Source organism: Acyrthosiphon pisum, chromosome A1, assembly GCF_005508785.2.
Source record: "Acyrthosiphon pisum isolate AL4f chromosome A1, pea_aphid_22Mar2018_4r6ur, whole genome shotgun sequence".
Taxonomy (NCBI): domain Eukaryota; kingdom Metazoa; phylum Arthropoda; class Insecta; order Hemiptera; family Aphididae; genus Acyrthosiphon; species Acyrthosiphon pisum.
The window spans coordinates 33,407,363-33,428,963 of NC_042494.1; the positions used below are offsets into that span (position 1 = coordinate 33,407,363).

The 21,601-nt window shown below is 29.5% G+C and overlaps 3 protein-coding genes across 24 annotated transcripts in view; 2 read left to right on the forward strand and 1 right to left on the reverse strand.

Annotated features, from left to right (window-relative positions):
- LOC100163331 (dentin sialophosphoprotein) overlaps positions 1–1,265 on the forward strand; it is a 16,922-nt gene extending 15,657 nt beyond the window's left edge. For all 18 annotated transcript variants that reach the window (XM_008188595.3, XM_008188596.3, XM_008188597.3 and 15 more), the window contains one exon: positions 440–1,265. In XM_008188595.3, coding sequence (XP_008186817.1) covers positions 440–511 — 72 coding nt within the window. In that variant the 3' untranslated portion in view covers positions 512–1,265. The remainder of the gene's footprint in view (positions 1–439) is intronic.
- A 309-nt stretch (positions 1,266–1,574) lies between these two features.
- Positions 1,575–6,517, reverse strand: LOC100165388 (ubiquitin-conjugating enzyme E2 N). 2 transcript variants are annotated; one of them, XM_003247026.4, is made up of 3 exons: positions 5,885–6,517; positions 5,132–5,503; positions 1,575–1,657 (listed from the first exon to the last, which is right to left on the reverse strand). In XM_003247026.4, exons 1-2 carry the CDS (start codon positions 5,980–5,982, stop codon positions 5,146–5,148), a joined length of 456 nt encoding a protein of 151 aa, XP_003247074.1. In that variant the 5' UTR covers positions 5,983–6,517; the 3' UTR covers positions 1,575–1,657; positions 5,132–5,145. The 2 variants fall into 2 exon arrangements, with proteins under 2 accessions (XP_003247074.1, XP_001950288.1); XM_001950253.5 differs by lacking the exon at positions 1,575–1,657 and having other exon boundaries at positions 4,522–5,503.
- A 3,805-nt stretch (positions 6,518–10,322) lies between these two features.
- Positions 10,323–17,584, forward strand: LOC100159250 (GPI ethanolamine phosphate transferase 2). 4 transcript variants are annotated; one of them, XM_001947057.4, is made up of 13 exons: positions 10,324–10,792; positions 11,427–11,625; positions 11,694–11,903; positions 11,972–12,154; positions 12,987–13,138; positions 13,232–13,428; positions 14,314–14,510; positions 14,616–14,846; positions 14,914–15,238; positions 15,330–15,504; positions 15,577–15,868; positions 16,779–16,927; positions 17,000–17,584. In XM_001947057.4, the coding sequence occupies exons 1-13, from the start codon at positions 10,617–10,619 to the stop codon at positions 17,220–17,222; spliced, it is 2,709 nt and encodes a 902-aa protein (XP_001947092.2). In that variant the 5' UTR covers positions 10,324–10,616; the 3' UTR covers positions 17,223–17,584. The 4 variants fall into 4 exon arrangements, with proteins under 4 accessions (XP_016662995.1, XP_029342798.1, XP_001947092.2 ...); XM_016807505.2 differs by having other exon boundaries at positions 15,460–15,504; positions 15,648–15,868; XM_016807506.2 differs by lacking the exons at positions 16,779–16,927; positions 17,000–17,584 and having other exon boundaries at positions 10,323–10,792; positions 15,648–15,792.
- Positions 17,585–21,601: the final 4,017 nt, after the last annotated feature.

Consider the following 21,601-nt stretch of genomic DNA (forward strand, 5'->3'; position numbering starts at 1 on the left):
TTTTTCTATTACTAATTTATTAGGTATAATGGAAAAAACGCTATGATTTGCCCTCAGAAATATTGTCACAATTCAATTTTATAATAGGTATTTTTACTCTAGAACCAAAATTGAGAGAGTTCAACTCAGACTGTGTAAATGTGTTTTGTCTATGGCATACATGTGTAAGACGAAGACAACACGTGCAGGTGTGTGACGTCCTCTCAATCAAAAACAAATTGTGTAATCAAAATAAATATAATCCCTAAATGTTGAACGTGAATTTATATAGTCCAGCAAGAGAGAGCAATTAGGTGATCCCCAAAACATGTCATAGTTCACGTACGACTGGCAGTGACGGCAACTGCATGGTGGGGGAATTAGGCTTTGCGCTATTATTTAAATGCGCAGAAAAATTGCACTTTCTTGTTCAATATGTTCTAATATGTTTATTTTACAGATTTTGATGAAAACAATGCCAACATCCATGTTTCGTCTTCTTACTGGTCAAGAGACACCTGTATTCATCTAGTCTTAAAACATGAATAGTCTATACAATGAATGTAAAAATAATTTGCCATTATGAGTTTAAGTTTAAAGTATATTTGTGAGATGTTGCGGTATCACTCAACAAAATATATTGTACACATTAGGTTTTGTATCTCTCTGAACAGTTGTTACACTATCTGGTCAGTTTGTGGACTAGTAAAGGGTTCTTGCACAATTTTGCAGGTATCTTCTCCCATTTCCTTTTTAATCATAAATATTATCAAGGATTGAAAAAAAAGAAAGTAATATGGAAACAACAATTTTCCAAATATTGTTTGATTTTAATTTTCAATTTATGTTTTTTGTTATTATTTTGTGCATTTTGAGATTCCAAAACTCTAAAAAATTAGAGCGAACATCTGCATGATGATTTTAATATACATCGCGTACACATTTAAAACACAATTTATCAAATATTGCCATATCACAAAAAATTATTATATTATTGTATTATACATTGAATTGTTTTTCTAAGTCTAATCAATCTAATTAAGGTCCTACTTTTTATTTTTTCATACATTATGTTTGTTTTTTATATACTTTTATTTGGTATTTTTTATTATTATTTTTTTAATGTTGTTGTTATTTTATTTTTTATTTGTGATAATTACTTTATTGCTAATGCATATGACATTGCTGTAGCATTGTATTCATTTATACTTTGACCAACAACATTGTAAGCACAACAGCATTGTCGTCATTTGAACAACTCAAATTTACGTATCATACATAAAATGTGTCTATGGACGCATTAGCTGTGACAATTCTAATTCCTAATTATTCTAGTCATTGTCGTGAATGAACATGTTATGATGTAATTTTTAATCCTAATATTTATTGTGGTCATTAGACTAAAATATTATGTATTATAATAAAAATAAAATAAATATTTAAAATATATATTTATTATATAATATATCAATATATAATATATTAATATGTATAATGTTTACAAAATGTGTTTCTACCAGTTTAAATCTGAAATATTTATAATATAATATAGCCAAGGTTTGGTGGTTGGTTTGCCATTGAAAGTTTTTTTTAAATACTTCTCAAGCTTTCAAGTGTATAAAGTTTACAATATTGAATGTGATGTCTTCATCTGTAAAAAGCATCCAATTTCAGGGGGCTGTAAAAAATAATAAAATGTACAACAAGGTCATTTGAAACGAACATATTAAATAACAATTAATTACATAACCTTGTAAAAATTATACGGTTCAGATTTAAAAAAAATATTTAAATTGATGTGTGCACGCAGAAAGACCACAAGAATCATTTAACCTTAAAAATAGAATATTTATACATTTAACTGTAAATTGTTCCTACGAGTTTATGAAAACATTAAAAAAAGAATAGTTGGCAAATTAAGGTTCTTGATTAGTTTGAAATGATATAGTCAATCAAGTTGTAAAATTTAAAATATTAAAACAATAAAATAGCTGTAATGAGTGCAAACATATTGATATTACCACAATTCATCCTAAAAATTAGGTTGTAACAAAATTTTATTATGGAGGGGTTATCCCTCTTGAAACATTTATTATACTTTAATCAGTCATCACAGCTGTGTAAATGCCAATCGCAACTATTTTTAAATTATGTTCAATTCACAATTCACTATAATATAATACTTTGTAATGGAATGTTTAATTATTGATTATAATTAAATATAAAATGAAGAATATTTTTACTTTGTAGGTAATTTGTTTAAATGTAATCACCATTATTTTCAACAAGTTATCTTTTGGATCAGAAAATATTATTCAATCCTCATGTTCAATTTTAATTCCCAAAGGCTAAAAAATTGAATACAAGATTTTTCCTACATAACATTTTTGTTGAAATTTTAAAAAAATATTAATTGTAGACTTGAAGTTTTTTCCATTTCAGATTATATTATTTGTGTTTATATATAATAAAATACTTAGACCAATTTTAAGCTATCTATACCATGAACCTAATCAGTAATCACGAATACAATTTAAAATTTGTATAAAAATCACTAACTAAGAAAATATGGACTGGAAACTGCGGATTAAAATGTTGTTTGTAGATACATTGATAACTTGCCATTAAATTTTATAAGAGGTAAATTCACTCTGATTTTAGAAATTCCAGAGTAAAATGTGTAATAGAACATAACATTTGCCATGTTGTACATTTTTAAGACAGAAACAACAAATTTCCATGGGTTGCCCTGTTAATGATTATGTATATTATATATATATGTATTTGCAGTTTCAGAATTTTTTAAATGTCGAGTTGTGCTTTTTAATAACTTGTTAAATCATGAAGTACAGAATAAATAAAAATTGTTCAAGACTTAATAAATATGAGCTGGTGAGCTGATAACTTGTGTAATCCATGGGTTATATAAATGGAGCAAAAACATGTTTAGGACAATTTAAAAAAAAGTATTTTTAAAAGCACCTAGTTATGTTTATTAGTTTAAAGATAAATTTAAAGAGCTAACATTTTAACAAGTACTAATGGCTTTGAGATTAACAAAAAATGTTAACATGTTCTTAAAAAAGTTGATGGTTTTCATATTATGACTAAAATATAAAAAAATATTAGAAATTACAATTTGTTCCGGAAATATTTTGGTACTTTTGCATGACTGCATATTTAAAAGTAGGTCAATAGGAAACAAAATTCTCTGCCCTAATAATATGATACAATTTTAGGCATTTATACGTGTTTACTCTTGCCTTTCACCCAAATTACAATAACAATGAGGAATATACTTAAATTTTCAATGTTCACAATTCACATACAAATCGACTATACAATACATACAAGACAACTTACATCACCTAAGATGTATAATTAAATTAAAAATACTAATAATAATATAAATGTAATCAGACATATTATTCTTAGAAATAGTTGATTCATTTAGCTGCAGATCAAGGGAGAATTTCCTGGACTATTCCCTTACCTTAGTATTTACAAAAATATTATGTTAAATAGAGAAATGTGTCATAAGGACTTTAGTACACTATGTAGAAGATGTTTAAAAGTTGTCTACCTTCTTTTCAACAAGGTTTTTTTTTGCTCAGTAAGTACACTATATTCCAAATAAATTTGTTAAAAAATCACGATAAAAACGCGTAGAGTTGGCTGCGGTCGGTGCTCTGCCAAATACTGGCCAATCACAGTTATTCAAAGGATGAGCAGTTTTCCAAATTTATTTGAAATAGGGTATAGATAATGCATTTTTTTTGTAAGGCTTCTTAGAATTCTGCCATGACTTAGAAAATTAAATTATAATTCCACTTTTGTTGTTAGGTATAAATGCCATTTTAAAAATCATTGCACTCGGAATGAATATGTATATTGGTTAGTAACTAGTGTTGTGTAGAGTGGAACTTCCCTCAACAGTTTGAAGTGTTTTAAATATGGAACACACATTTTAGTGATTATTTAAATCATACATGATGAGTTTTTAAATTACTTCTTTTTCTTATATTTAACAAATATAATTTTTAAAAAAATGATCATATTTAATTGTATACAAGTATATTTTAAGTATACAACAGTTATAGTATAAACAAAATGTAAACAAGTTCACTGACAAGATTACAACATATGTCAAGTTTGCTTAAAATATTCAAAACAATAGGTATTGTGAACTATTAATTAATTGTAATTTTAAAACCACATGGCATTATAAATATATTTAATTAGAATAATTTTGTCTCAAACAAAGTGAAGTGGAAGTCATTAATTTTTTTAGGCTTATATAATAACGAATAACAGTGTATTGTTCAGCAAAACCAATGATATAAAAATTGCATCTTACAATCTAAAACCAATTATTCATATATTCTAACAATAAAATAATTTTACTGATATCCTCTTAAAGTGATAAGACTGTTTCGAGTTGCTTAGTCATTGTAGTTAATCAAGATTTAATATATCCAATTTATCAACTTTATTCTAGAAAAAATGAGCAAATTTAAGGTTTAAGAAAAAAAATATATTACATTTGAATGCCAAACAAAAATATATTTTTAATGATAAAAAAAACCAGTGTTTAGGATAGTGATTTAAACATTCCCATCGGGTGCATAATAGTTTAATCAAAGGCTAGGTAAGTCTTAAATAAATGTTTTATTCACACAAGAATGATGAATCTCAGCAATATAATAATAATCATAAAAAAAAAAATTGAATAATAAAAGATTACAAACAAGTTTAAATTAAGATATAACTGATGAAAAGCATTACAACATTAAAATGAAAATACATAGGTTTTACATAAATATATATAAGTAAATTACTAGTATTCACTGATGACTTAACAGTTCTATATTTCATTCAGTAGAATAGGCTAGTAAAACTTCCTACCCTTTTAAGTTATCATTGTGATTACATACCAAAGGCATAATAATACAATTTGAGGGAACAACAATATGTTAACAATTATATTCCATCATTACCATTTTCTATAATTCTTAATAAATTTCCATTAGTTAAAAGACAACTGTTGGAAAAAAATATATAAAGTATATTGCTCGATTTAGAATGGTTTTCATTCAGAGTATTTTATATTATTATAATTATTAACTTTTAACTTTATTTTTATACTCCTCACTTAAAGCGTACTGTTCAGTTTTCTGAGGCATACATGCGTGTCCATTCTTTAGCATTGCGTATGGCTTCAATTTCATTGACTTTCCATAGTTCAGCTACATCGTTTGCTAATGGATCGTCTGGATTTGGTGCGCTCAACAACGCTTGTATGGACAAAAGAACAGTACGGATTTGCAATGCTGGTGACCATTTGTCCTTGAGTATGTCCAAACATATTCTTCCAAGTCGGTCAATATTTGGATGGTAAATTTTAGTAATGAAGCGAACCTTTGGCGCTGACATTGGATAGTCTTCGGGCAAAAATAGTTCCAACTTGAACAGGCCCCCTTCAAAAGGTGAGTCTTCAGGCCCCGTGACTTTGACGTGAAAATACCTGCGGCATAAAAATAAATAAATCAAATAAAACAACCGACGAACATTATAGTCATTTGTTCGCATCGACTGGGGACCTGTAGGTTAGGGAGGCCATTCGCCCCAGATTTGCAGGGACGTTATGGGTTTACCGAAAAAAAAAATATAAATATAGATTATAAATTCAATTTTGGAGTCTCAGATTTCTTAAAATTTTATCTGTCAACCCTTATGTAGTAGGCAGGTACATACAAAAAAATTCAACAAACGCAATTCAAACAGAACCCAATCTCACGCAGACGGGTAGCCTGCGCACACGTTAACACAAAAATTATAATAGTAGCCAATTAGTAGGTATATCGAGCATTTCATCAATGCACTATGCGTGGAAAACGCGTCTCACCTAGCATTTCCTTCGTCCGGCTTGGCACTAATTCCGGGCACCGGTTCCTGCATCAGACGTTGCGTCTCCTTGAGTATTCTCCGCGGTAACACAGACATAATAATATTGCGGTAAACTAAAGTGAGATGATCGAACGGATGCTGAATATGTACCGCACTGTAGTCGGACAAAATGTGGAATCGGCGGTGGCGGCGGCGGTTTGTTGTTGCCGAGCGCTGGTCGTGGGTCGTCGTCGCCTTCTGCAGTTCTGTACAATAATGTGATATTATTTTCTACTCTTACCGGTTTCGGGGTATGTGTGTGTGTGTGTGTGTGTGTGTGACGTGTGTTTGTTGTATAATCGTATTTTTAAATTATTATTATCAATAAGTCGCGTGTGTTGGTGTTCGACGACGAATACAAAAACAGACTGCAATAACTGCACTATGCGTCGTCTAGTGCCTAAACTCGCTATTATTCACGATTCGCGAATGATCACAATTCAATATTCAGTAACAATAATCGTAGTATTATACACAACTATAAAAAATATTATTATCACGAAATGAAAACATGTCGGCGGGGTTGATGGGATACCACGACGTACATCTCGCATACGAGTGTTCAATGTTTAATACCGCGTCGACGACGGTAATAATAGTAATAGTTATAATAATAATAATAATAATAATAGTAATAATAATATTATGACGAGCGCCGAGCACGAGTGTGGAGCTATTTGTACTGGTGGAATTGTTGAACGTTTGTCGTATACGGTGTGCTATTATATTGTTATGTTCATGGTCGAGTATAATCACTGGACTATACAGAAATCTGTGTGTATAATACACGCGCGTGAATGCGTGATTAATGATAATGGAGAAAAAAAACGCCAAAAAAATGTGCGACGTCGGACATGGTCGGACGTTATTGTAGTTGCACTGTTGTTGACTACTTAATAGACAACTTTAGTGTGTACTTTATAGTTTATACCTACTTCATACCATTGACCTATAATTTATATACCTAAACTGGCAGCTATAATATTATTATAGTACAGACGTACAGTACTGCAGTAGTGCAGTGTATAGTACCGAGTAACTGATAACTATACTGCGGTAATTCAAGGGCGTCCATTAGGGGGTGCAAGGAGGTGACCTCCCCCCAGACAAATGTGAGATGATTGTAATTGTTTGTAATTGTAAATAATAAATTATTTTTACTGATGATATTATAATACATGACATATGACATAGATACATCGTTCATCTATGTTGTGTACTTGTGTATTTATTTTATGATATTTATAATAAAATCAATTTGGTTGGTTCTTAGCATGAACTAAGATAAAGTTTATATAAGTTTATCTTAGTTCATGGTTCTTAGTTATGTTTTATGATATTGTCACCCCCCCCCCCCCCCAGCACTGGTTCTAATTGATGGATGCCCTAGTGCGATCGACGTAAAAGGGACTGTCAGAGACAGTTGGAGTATAGAGGCTGAGTCAAGCGAAACCAACCAGTTGCGGGTTTCACATGATTAAATTCACAGTTTTATCGATATTTTTCACTATTTAAGTATTTATCGTTCACTTTCAACTAGTAACTTACAAGTTAGGTACAACTACTAACTAAACCAGCGTTTCCCAACTTCTTTTACTTACGGAACCCTTGCAGGAGCTTGAACATTTTGAGGAACCCCATATTTTTTCTATAATAGTAATGCAGACATATTTTTTGTACACTGAAATGAGTGGGTTTTTGGACACTTCCGGCATAAAAGTGTCTTTAATAAAATTAAAAAAACATATAGTTAAGACGGTTTTAAAATTTTATTTTGTTTATAACTATTACAGTATTTTATAAATATAATTAATTAATGAGAATTAATTTAATGAGAAGATTGGAATCTTTCCATAGTTTTCTTCATAATTGTTTTTAAATCTGGAGTTATACCTGAAAGTTGGATTCGTAGGTCCGGAGCCGCGTTCAGTTGATTTCGAAACTTATTCTTGGTCTTTGTATACGCTGAAAAGCCAGTTTCACACAAGTAGGAAGTTGCAAATGGCAATAAAACGGTGATAGCTTTTATGGACAATTGTTCGTAATCAATTTCCATGGCGATCCAGAACTCCTCAATTTTAAGTGACTTGAACTTGATTTTCAATTCAGATGAAGATTTTACTTCTAGCAAACTTTCGTATTCAATGGATGATAGTTCTTTTGGCTTTTTCTAAATTGAAAATGGATTTTGTACCCACAAATTATCAGAATCTTCATTTATTCTTGGAAAGTAAGAAAGTAATCCGGATTTTAAATTTTTAAATTGATTAAATGGTCTTTTATTTCTTCTGCATTTGTCGGTGTCACTGAGCTTTCATTTTCATATAAGAATTTATTCAAGTTTGAGAAACATGTAAAATCATTTTCTTGTACACAGTCGACCCAAAAATCCAACTTGCCAATGAGAGCTTTAATCTTGTCATTGGCTTGAAAGATCGAAGTTTCTTTTCCTTGTAAACCCAAGTTTGTTTCGTTTAACTTGTTGAAAATATCAGAGAGGTAAGCTAACTTTATGAGCCAATTCTCATCATGAAACCACTCAAAAAGATTTGTTTTCGTATGCTCCTTCAGAAAAATTTTTACTTCATCTCGCAATTCAAAAAGTCTTGTTAAAACTTTGCCTCTGGACAACCACCTGATTTCTGTATGTAAAAGAAGATTCTGATGGTCACTCCCCATTTCCTCACAGAGCTTCTTGAACAGCCTTGTTTTTAAGGGGCGTGATTTTATAAAGTTCACACACTGAACAGCTACGTCTAGTGCTGATTTAAGATCTGGCGAAAGTTTCTTGGTTGCTAACGCATGGCGGTGTAAAACACAGTGGCTGTTAGGTACTACATTTTGGAGCTACCTCTTTAATTCTGGTTATTACACCTTTTATCTTCCCAACCATTGCAGCAGCACCATCCGTGCATACGTCCACACATTTTTGCCATGATATTTTTTTTTCACTAAGTACTTATTTGAAACTTCAAAAATTTCCTCTCCTGTGGTATGCGTTTTCAAACTTTCACAAATAAGCAACCCTTCTTGAATGGTTTTCTCATGAGTATATCTGGCAAAAACAAGTAGTATGGACAACCCAGAAACATCGGTGCTTTCGTCCATTTGTAAAAAAAATTGGTTACAGTTAATTAATCTGAAGACAAATTCATCTTCAATGTGGTCAGAAATTTTATGAATTCGATCAGAAATCGTATTGTTTGAGCACTGCACTGCTGCAACTTTTTTTCCGAGAATACAAGAGACAACTTCTATCATACTAGGTTTAATCAAACTTTCGGAAATGGTGTGAGGTTTTCCGGCATGTGCAATATTATAACCCAATATAAATGAAGCCTCTGTGTTTTTCTCATTTTCGTCTTTTACATAATTAGTGAGAGAACTCGCACTTCCAATTGAAATGTCTTTCTTCATTCGAAAAAATTCTAGATCTTTCCCTTTCAGACTTGGATGATTAGATTCCAAATGTCGCTTAAGCTTCGCAGGAGCTAAAGAACTGTTACTGAGAACTTTTTCACAAACTACGCACTACCTCACATCGGGAAACGTGTCTACTCTAATGGGAATAAATCCAAACGATAGTTTAGTTACTAAACTATAGTTTGCAAATTATAGGTCATGCCGTCATGGCAGTTGTTAGTTGTAGGCTTGTAAGTTGTAGGTACCTACCTACTATTTACTAACCAGTATAATATAGGTACCTAAATACTAAATAGTATAAAGTATTAAAGTCTGTGGACTGTGTAAAAAGTAAAAACCACATAAATACTAAACAGTAAATCATCACATGCATTTTATGGTATGTAGGTACCTATATAACTCGCGGAAGCATTGCGGAAGCAGTTCCCGCGACGTCGTCGGTTCTAAACTGAAAAAAAAAAAAAAAAAAAAAAAAAGGTACCTATATAATATTCAGTGTTTGGCAGGTCCCTTTATAAAAAGGAATTTGTTCTATTCCTTGTTCCTTAAAAAAAAGAATTCGTTCCTTTGTCGTTTCTTTGGAAAAGGAACGAGTTCCTTTTTTAGTAACAAATAAAATAAAAATTCTTACTTAATCATTTATTATTCTTTTTCCAAGTTTTACGACACAAATATTTAAAAATGGCCCAATTTATTAATCCAAATGCTACGCCAATGGGGACCTCTGTTCCCCCTTAAATCCACCACTGCCAGTACCAGAGTACCTATAGACTATATTACTGTAATAAAATACCTATAGGCTATAAAAAATAATAAAAAGTGTAATAATAATTAATAATAATTAATAATTATTATTAAAATATTTCATAAATCCATCGGTATTTGCTATCCGGCAAGTGGTCGCGCGACGCGCATCTAACTTCATAATGGTTAATCGGTGACTGGTGTGATTTTCAGGTTATGTAAATAACAACTGTTGTCAGTTGTCTGTTGTTGTTGTTTTGGCGTTTAGCGTCGTCTAAATGACGACTACGCTTTTCAGCTTTTGCAGTTTTGTGGCTCTGCAGTCTGCACTCAGTAGTCGTTATTTGAGCTGAAGTTGTTTTGAAACTTGCATGCTGACAGTTTGTGGTGTGGGTGCATTGAATAAAGAAAACTAACGTTCGTGCTCGAAGTCTCGAAATGATCGAATTGTCGTCGCCGCCACAAGTGTTGTGAGATGGATAAAACATTTTAGCGAATAACGGTAGAACTCGTCCGGTCTCGCTATGCGACTGACCAAGCAGTCGGTCACTCTACTATACCTGTCGTCGTGCACAATTTTTGCGAATTTGCTATTCCTCTATGGGTTTTTTTCGTTTGGCTACAATGACAGCCGCACGTCCATGCCAAACGATATCCCGTCAACTATAAGGCCGAACCAAAACGACTCGGAGCCTTGGCGGTAATTACAAGATAGAGACACAGAGTTACCTACTACCATGGCCGTACCTGTTGAGTGAGAAAGGAGGGCTTAAAAGTTAATCTCCCCCCTTCCAACATTTTCTCTGATTACTTAGGCTTAAAAATTAAACATCAGCTTTTTTGTTAATTGTTTTTATTTCTTAACCCCTCTGGAAATTTTTTCTACCTTGCCTATTCCAGTATTACTACCCAACCACAGACTATCGAGCTCCTTTCAAAAATGTGACTAGCAAGGTTTGCAAGGTTTCTTTTGAATTTATATAGTTTTAAATTATTGAGATTGACATGAAAACCTTTAACCATTCGTAGTTCCCTACTAAATCGCATAGAATTTAAAACTGGAGAGTAGGTACTTAGGTACCTGTATTATACTTAAATTCTTATAAGGAATCCAGCTGTATATTTGTCTGAATTATTAATGCAATAGATAATTTTAATGAAGAATAATAACTAATAATAATCAGTGATTGTGACCTATGTTATAGTATTTTAATTAGGAGACTTCATATTTTCCTGCAGAATTGCTTATCTTTCTTTTAGTGCTTAAAAATGAAATATGAATTAATATTTTATGTTAATCATGTTATTTGTAATATATTGGACATTTTTTTTAGTTTTGACACTCGACGCTTGTATCACAAGTCTGTAAACAAAGTTGTGTTGATGGTAATAGATGGTATTCGTTATGATTTTTTCACGGAATCTGAATATAATGTAAATATGCCATTTACTACTGATCTCATAAAGCAAAACCGGAGTTGTTTATTCCGCACCAGAGTGAACGCTCCTACAGTTACAATGCCACGTATAAAAGTACAGTTATAGTAGTGTAGTGATTGATGAACAAATTGTAAATAAGCCAGTACATGTTTGATTATCAGGCCTTAACTACAGGTACAGTGCCAAATTTTATAGATCTCGTGTTAAACCTGGATAGTTCAGCTGTACAACAAGACAGTATTATTTACCAAGCCCGTGCAGCTAATAAACAAGTTATATTTTATGGAGATGAAACATGGTTAAAATTATTTCCAAATTCATTTGTCAGACATGATGGAACTACATCTTTTTACATATCTGATTACACTGAAGTAATTTTATTTTCTGTAGTACATATTTTAGATGAATATTAACATATTAAGTAATATTTTTTCTTTAGGTTGATAACAATGTCACTCGTCATCTAGAAAATGAATTAAAACCAACAGCAGATTGGGATATCATGATACTTCATTATTTAGGCCTAGATCATATTGGACATACAGGTGGACCTCGAAGTAAATTGATGCCAAATAAATTGTCTGAGATGGATAATATTATTCGACGTATTGTTAATTACATGGTGAATACTATTCTTATATAATTTTGTGTTTTAACTAAAATATAAGGTGTTTTTCTTAAATGAAATAGTGAATAAAAATAAAAATCCCTGAATATAATATTACCCATACATCATTTTTGAATGATAATGATTGAATAATTATTTTTAAAACGTTATAATATTGTAAGTTCAACAATCATTAAAAATTAAAAACAAAGTTTTAACACGTTGACTGTGTGTGTCTTTTTGTAGTTTTCACCTAGTGTGTATCATTGATCCTCATGTTGCCAATTTGCGTCAGTATGCATTCAACGTGTTAAAGAATTATGTTTGAAATAAATATTAAAAAAACCTTAATTTACTTTCATATTTATATTATCATTTTCAAATATTAACAATAATATTAAGTTTTTTTTTTCAATATGTATATTTCTTTAAAAAAAAAAAATTAAATTGAGTTTTTTTATTTTCATAAATTAATAAATTATTTGTAAGTATTTTTAAAATTTAACAGATACATCATACAAAACATTAAAACATTTAAAATATAATAAAATTATTACCTTCTTATTAGTTATCTAATCGTAAAAAATATGCATGAATAAATATTTTGAATGGTTGACAAAATGAATTAATGTATACAGTCAATAACATTGGCAGTTCTCAAATTATCATCAAAATATTAAGAAACTGTAATAATTAATTTACTGACTATTATTATTTATTTTATAATTTTAATTTTAATATTTTGTATTATTTATCGAAATATGTTTGTGGGATTTTTATTTGATTAGCGAAAGAGTACAATATGTAGTAGTTGGTCATATTTTAACTATTTCTGAAAAATTAATAGGATTCTGAAAAATCTGAATTGCCATCCGTTTTAATTGTTTGTGGTGATCATGGAATGCGTGACAATGGTGGTCATGGTGGATCCTCGACTGGTGAAGTGGTGGTTCCTTTATTTGTTTATTTTAAAAATAAGAAATGTGGTGGATACATAAAGTATGTTTAATAATAAAAAATTGTATTTTTTGGTATTATTTAATTGTCTTAACTATAAATGTTACTTTAAAAAAAAAAAAAAAAAAAAACTAGGGAAGAAATAATGCAAACAGACTTTGTGCCATCAATTTCTGTAATTATGGGGCTACCAATACCTTCAAGCAGTACGGGAAAGCTTATAAATAAAATTTTGCAAAATCTTAATATCAATGAAATTCTCTTTGCATATCATTATAACTCTCAGCAAATGTATACAAATTATATTTCAAAAAAAGGATTACTGAATAAAGGTATTTTGAATTAGACTACCTATTATTTGGTATGTTTACATACATTTGATGGCGTTAAAATAGTTCAAATCAAGGGATACTCGCTTTCTTTTACTGATAGTTTGTGTTATTTTGCTTAGCAGTAAAAATACAAGTATCTGTTGATCTAAAACCATTTTAATGTCATCATATTATAAGCTAACTAATAGAACACTTATAAGTGGGGCTAAAATTTATATGTATTGGTACATTTTTTGCAATGTCTACAAATCGCCTTAATATGATACATATTATACATTTTTTATTTTGCTAATTTTTTGTATATTTAAATGTATTTTATACTATAAACATGAAAAATTTATGTTTTAATGATATATTTAAACGAGGTAAGTCTAAGGTGCTATGTCATAATATTATGTTCCAAATTTCAGTTTTATAAAACCAATGATTTTATTTGATAAAAAATGTTTTGAATTTGTTTAAAATTGAGATTAATAAAAATGATTAAGTTTAGATAAAAAGTAAATTTATTAAGGCTCAGTCAAACACAAAACGGTCTGCCATGGTGTACTGGTACTCTGTATTATTTTACAGTGTCCTGGCGGACAAACCACTTTGTGTTTGACTGAGCCTTTAATTTTTACATTTTTTTTAAACATTTTAAGATATTTCTTCTACATAATGATAGTTTGGAAATTATTGGTAAATTCAATGTATATTTTATTATATATTTATTGCATATTTTACTATTGTACATTGCATATAAATACTAGCCCTGTTAATAAGTTGATTTTTAACTCTTACTACATATTATATATTTGAAAGAGTAATTTTACCAGAGTAAACTGTTATGTAAAAATATTTAATATATAAAAATTTTAAGAATATGTAATTTTTATCATTTAGCATTTATGAAGGATTATGATAATGCCATTCTGTATTATTATGATTGGTTGAAAAGAGAAACTATATCAATCAATCAGGCACACAGTGTTATTTCGTTATATGAATCTGCACTGAGTGGTATGAGTAACTATATAATTGGATCAATAGCTAAATTTGACGTGTTCCTCATAATTGTCTCAATTGTATTATCTATACAGGTACAAATACTTTGTTTAGTGAACTTCTCAAGTTTTTTTTTGTTCTTATTATTTTTAATTATTTTAAGTTTTAGTTTGTTGACAATTAATATTTAATAATTTAAGGTCTGGTTGTTGCTCGTAGACTTTGACGCTGTAAATATCCAGTTTATTAAAGTCAGCCGTTTGGTATACTTAATGCTAATTCGTTGGGCTGTTTGTGTATGGTTACAGTGTGACAGTGTACTTTGCGAATTCACGGCCACATTTAATCTGTTGGCGAGTGTTATAATCACAATGTTTATTATAAACCTAGGTAGTTTTGGTTGGCCAATTTCTTCGTTAATTAGATTAGAGGTACTGTATAATATTAATTTTTTTTTATTTTAGAATACTTTAATAGTGAAATCATTTCTAATTTCAGATTAGCGATTTCAATAATAATAACTTATTTTATGTCTTACCGGGTTCATTCATACATGTACTAAGCCTATTTTCATCAAGTTATATCGAAGAAGAGCATCAGTTATTGTATCACCTTTGGGCTGGATTTTCTGCTCTTCAAGTATACAAAACTTTTATTTTGCATAGTTATACAACAACTGCTAAGTGGATACTATCTATGATTTTGCATCGAATTTGTAAAAATTTGAATACTATTGGTAATCAATCGTCAGGTGTTTATAGCTTAGGAGATTGGTTTCGTGAGTCCCAAAATCAAATTTATTTGACAATTCTAATGGTTGTTGGTAAGTTGTACAGACTATTTTTATAATATATTTTATTATATCAAAATCAAAATTAGTTATTTAAAATTGTTATCTTTGAAAAAAATGGCAGGTCTCTGCTGTATATTCTATGCTAGTATCAACATTCACCGAGTCATTAAAAACAATAAGCGTTTCAATATATTAAGTGCAATTATTTTTGTTTTATACTTTTGGACTTTATGCAGTGTTTATATGTATAGGGTTGAAACTAAAGAAGTTGCTGTACCATATGGATATAATATATTGTAAGGATAATTATATTATGAAAACAATAAATTACTATTAGTAACATTAATATAATTCACTATTTATTTTAGAAAGTTAACATTTTCTTTGCATTCGTGGACCATTGCATGGTATTTATTAATTGGATGCCACACTTTTTTAGTTATCAAACAAACTAATCGGAATAACAACAAGTTTAACAGTGCTGTTTGTTCAATAATAATCTTGTTAATCCTACGTTTGTCATTATTATTAAGACCTCATAACATTTTGGTACCAGCTGTCTTAGTGTATACGTGTAAACTCCTTCAATTTAAAATCTGGAATACTTTGACCACAACTACACTTCATTATTGGTTGTCGTTGATGTTCTTTTTCTATCAGGTAAATTACTTGTAATTCTAGAACCAAATTCTCAAAAATGTTGTTAGAATATGTGCGATTAATAAATAGAAAGTGTTTCAAAATACTTTAGACTTATTTAATGTAGTGGTAGGTAAAAATGTCATGTATGTAAAGACGTAAAGTTAGGTTGTAACACTCTTGCAAGATAAATAACTTATATTAATCTATTTCTGCTATATAGAAGATTATTCATGAACTTTTAATTTAAAGTACATACTTTTCTTCATATATTTTGGTTCAACCTGCTAACTTTCCATTTTTATGTCATACAAAATTTGTATAAAAATTTTGGTAGTGCTTTAATAGATCTTCAGTATTAATTGGAAATTGAAATTAAACATCCCATGTTATAAGTCTTCTATTTATCATTGCCCATTAAAGTAATATTGTCTCAAGCCTCTAGGTTCCATAAATGCGTATTAGTTGTTATATACTGTTGTATTCCTCAGTACTACAGGTTTGAATTTAAATTTGAATAAGATACAACAATATCTTTTTGGTTAAATTATAAGTGTTTATTTTTAAATTAACATTTTACGTTCAATAAGTCTATTAAATTTACTTTATGTACTAAGTTATGTAAATTATTTTTAGTTGTAGTGTGGGTCACAGGGTTGTAACCAGGAATTTTTTAAGGGGAGGGGTTCAAATTTTTTTAACATGTAAAAAGTATACAATCTGTGGTTTGCACCTTAAGAATTTTAAATTCCATCAATAATGGGGGGGGGGGGGGGTCCCCCATGGGTACGCCCCTGGTGGGTCACAAAGGCCTATTGTATACCATATAAATATAAATAAATTATAAATATTATGTACAATATGATTAGTATGACCAGTGTAAGCATTAAAACATTACTTAGGAATACTAAATATGTTTCATAATTTACAGGGTAATTCAAACAGTGTTGGAACATTAGACATAGTGCCCGGGTACATTGGTCAAACCAGTTACAATCCTGTTGTTGCAGGAATCCATATTTTTACTCATACGTATGGTTTACCAATACTGGTTTACTTATTCCTTGTTCTCGATCAAAAGTAAAGTATACATAATATCTGTCATATTTATATTTTTAAATTTTAAACTAATTAGATTTTTTTTCAAATCAGGTTTTCAGGACTTCAAACACTTTGTATGCTTAACGTCACTCAATCGTGTGTATACAACCTTGTTATTTTATTATTTCGTAATCATTTATTTATATGGTCAGTGTTTTCTCCAAAACTTTTGTATATTGTTATGTTCACGTCTACAACATATGTTTTTTCTGCTCTAATTATTATTCTATTAACTTTATGTGGAACGTCTACCAAAAAAGAATTAGAAATTTAAACTTGTGCATTTTGTGGGAAACATTATTATATTTTATTGTTTATAACTATGTATTATTCTTGATTGATGAGAAGGCCGTCCTTAGGATTTGCAAGGCCCAGGGCGAAAACCAATTTTACAAATTTTTTAAAACGCAAGGCCTCCCAATTTAAGCAAAAAGCGTGAGGCCCAGGGCCTGGGCTTGGGCCGTGCTTGCCACCCACTCCCCATAAGGATGGCTCAATATGCTAATTATAATTTATAAATTATTTCTATATTCATTTATAAAATTGTATGGGTTATAACTTATATTAATAAGTATTATGTATTTAAATTGTAAGATTATACTATTTATATTTTATTATAAATTACTTTTTATACCACTTGTCTTAAATTAAATTATTTCTCTGTTTAGGATTATTAATACATATGATTATTATAATTATTTATTAATAATTTTTAACATTATTATAAACATATTAAGGGCTTTTGAGACGGTGCGTTTTTTAGTACAAAAAAATGTCTTACAGGTAAACTCATGTCATGTAGAATACCTAGTCGGGTTTTGTTATTATTACTTTTTAAAAGTATTTTCTACCACTATTTAAAGTAAAATGAAAATTCTGCTTTTTATCCAAACTGAAAAATGTTCCCTTCTTTTAAATAAAAAAAAAATTTAAAGAAATAACCGACTACCTATTCTACATTGCGTGAGAGTTTTTCCTGTGAAGTAATTTTCATTGATGTAATACACTAATATACCGTATCGAGCTGTAGATTAGTGGAAAAGAATTATATTTAATAGTAACTAAAATATAAAATAAAGTTTTCAAATTTTATAGAAATTCCTAAAAATTGCAAAAACCGGCACTGACACCCTTAAATTGACTTTTACTTTACTTTTACTTTTTTTTATTCCAAAGAAACCATCTAGTCTTATTCGACTAAAAAAATGTAAAATTTAATTTGGTTGTTAATTCTTGTTTTATATTTACTAAATATGTTTTTTTTTAATCTTGTGATATTTTATGTATTATTTTTCTTTTGGTTTTATACATTTTAACATTATTTTTTTTTTCGGTTAATATTAATTAATTGTTAATAATTCATTAAAATATCAAGTATGAATGTCACATTATGAGTTAATTTTAAAATAACATATTATGACGTAATATTACTACGTAGTACCTACATTGAAATGTTCATTTAACAACGTTAAAATAAGAAAAAAAATAGTACATTAGTAGGTTTTTATTACAAAAAATCAACTATTACAAATTACAATGATATCTACTTAGTATTTAAATATATAATATCAATACTGGTACTGGTCTAGTTGACTCCTCCACTTAGGTTTAGTTGACGACAGCCACCTGCATCCCTCATGTTTTTTATGTTCTAATCAATAATCAATAATTTATAAAAAAGGTATGAACATTATTTATCATACAACCGTATAGTATTTATGGACTACACATTTAAACTAAAAATTCAGGTAATCAAAATAAAAATAGATAAATAATATATTATGAATAAATAAATCGTAAAAATATTATACTTCATTCATATATGAATAAATAATACATAAAATAATAAAAAAAATATGCAAGTCCTTCAGAATTCGCGGCCGTTTAATTTGATTCGCCACATAAACTCTGACAAATAAGAATCTAGGAAGTTTCTTTTAGTCCCTCTTCGTTTTTTGTAAAGTTTTCATACACAGGTACTTCTCTAATAAAGTTATTCCAATCTACAATAGATTTGCTCATTTCGAATAATTCACGTTTACAAAAGTCCACTGATGGTAGTTCGTGAGCCCAACCATAAATGAAGTGAACAATAGTTGGTATTTTGGTAACCTTACCTTAGCACTTTGTGTCCGATTTTTGGGCTTACACCTTTTTCTGCTCGGCATGATCTGAAATTTCATTGCCACTATTGTATAATTTAAAATAAACGGAACAATATGAACAGATATAATTTATTCCATTGCTTCAATGTGTTAGAAAATGTATGAAAATTATTGACATTTTTTAACGATGCAAAAAATTTAATGTATAGAGGTCTACAGTCTACAGACTATTGCATCATAGATAAACTAATTGTATGAAGCAAACAAAATTATATTGTTTTCTAACTGGAGACTGCAGTAAAATATGTTGAATTACAATCCAAAAAGACTAAAATAAATACAATTAAATGCTAAGGTAATAAAAATATGATCAGTGATTATTGATTAGAGATAGATAGCAGTTAATACTAAAAAACAGATGTTTAAATAACGAACTTAAGACTAAAAGTAAAAAAAGCAGGTAAGTGGATGTCGCTCTGCTATACAGTAGGTAGATTACAAGTGGGTCATTGTATAATGGATTGTATTAGATATGGATTCAATAATATAATATCATTGTATAAGAAAAACGATTCTGAGTGGAGTCGGTTTGTCAGTCTGGATATTTTATATTGTTATTATTTATTTTATCATGTAAGTTGAATTAATATTATAAAATTTTAATTTTTTATTCGTTTCTATGGTGATAAACAAAGCGTTAGAAATTAAAATCCCATTTTTAGCGTTTTTTCGTAATTTTTCGGTGGTCTTTCCAGTGGCATTAAATAACTATTGAGAAAATCGAAAAATGACCTCTCTAAAGTACCATCTTGATCCAATTTGCTAAAATATAAAGTACTATATGTTGAAATCGAAGCATTTCTTCTGGTAGAAATTTTGTATACAGGATATATAATAAAAAAAAATGAACACCATTGTAAAACCAATCGTTTCCTCGCTCCGCGCAGAATCAAAAAAAATAGTAATGATCATTATTATCCGCTGAGAAACGCCGGGTAATACAGCCAGTAGATAATAATATAATATTATTTATTGTTTAAATTTTTTTGCAATAACAAAATGTGTTGCCCGGCGAATTGTATAGGCAAAATAGGTACACTGCTGAAATATCCATAATTACAATTTAGCTCATTACGAATATAATCCGTTTACAACATAAAGTGGTTGGACACAATCCAAAACGGGTCATACCCCACTGCAATCCCCCAAATCAACACTTCTTAGATCCATTTAAATCTGCAGAATCGTAGGTAGGTACATACACTTATCTGGAGGCCATCTAGCTGGTGGTTAAACAGTATTATTTGGCTAGGTGCTATAAGTACTGAAGACTATATCCTCCAGTTCCTTTAACCCAAAAATCTATTAACAATAATATTTAATTCATTAAATAGCGATTATTTAGTTTTCCTCGAGGTATAGCATGTCATAGCTTAAAATATTTAGATTATGATTTATAACTTGATTAACTAGAGTTAAAAAAAAATTGGCAGGGAAACATGGGCAAATTCATGCAAGCAAATTAATTTTAAAAAAGCAAAAAAAAAAAATTAAAAAATATATTGTTACGAACTAGATCTAAGGTTGGCACAATAACTGTGATCTAAACTTGAAAGTATGATTTAATGTTAACTGTAAAAGTAATAAGTGTAAATGACTTATCCGCATGTATCATCTCCGTCTTACAAGTGGATGTCAATTTCAGCAGGTCGTATATAGCATTGTAAGTTTTAATATTAGACTGATTATTATTTTTTTAAACTGACGAAGCTTAATAATAACCACTGAACGAAAATTTGATATTTTTCATACTTGGAGACAACACAAGCAGGTGAAACGTCTTATTTTAACCAAAATGTTTTAATGCTTTTTTTATTGGCTTTATATGTTTTATAAAAATACAAGGAAAATGTTGAGATTTAGAGCAACTTTATAATGTATTCAAATTATTTTATTTTGGACTTCTTGAAGCGTGATCTGGGTAGTCCTTTTGGACGTCCAGTGTCCATAAATATTTTAATTCATTACATATAAGCCCAGCTCTATCCCCATACTTTGATATGAAAAGACCCAGTCCACCTCTAGGTTCACTATATACAAGAAGTTAATTTAAGACATACCTAATTATAAATCAAGCCACAGTTTCTCTTTTGTAATAATATTTCTGATTTAATTAATTTTCAGTTTTTTGTATAATTAGATTGGGAAAATAGAAGTCGATATCATTTGATTAAAATATTAAATCTTCAATCATATTATAACTTCTAATTCAAGAATTTATGACTAATAGAATCATATAATATAAGTAGGTAATAGGTATAGTACATTTTGTATTTCGTAATATTTCTTTATGGTACTTGAAAATATGTTCGTTTTGTATTTCTAATATAATATGAGCTGATTTTGGTGGACAAAACTTGCACCACGGCCTTCAACCTAGTGTGGCGACCAGACACGTATCTTTTCGACAGATGATTAATTACTCAATCATGTCTTCCGATTTACTAAAGATTTATATTTTGTAGACAGGACAATTTGAACGAGACAC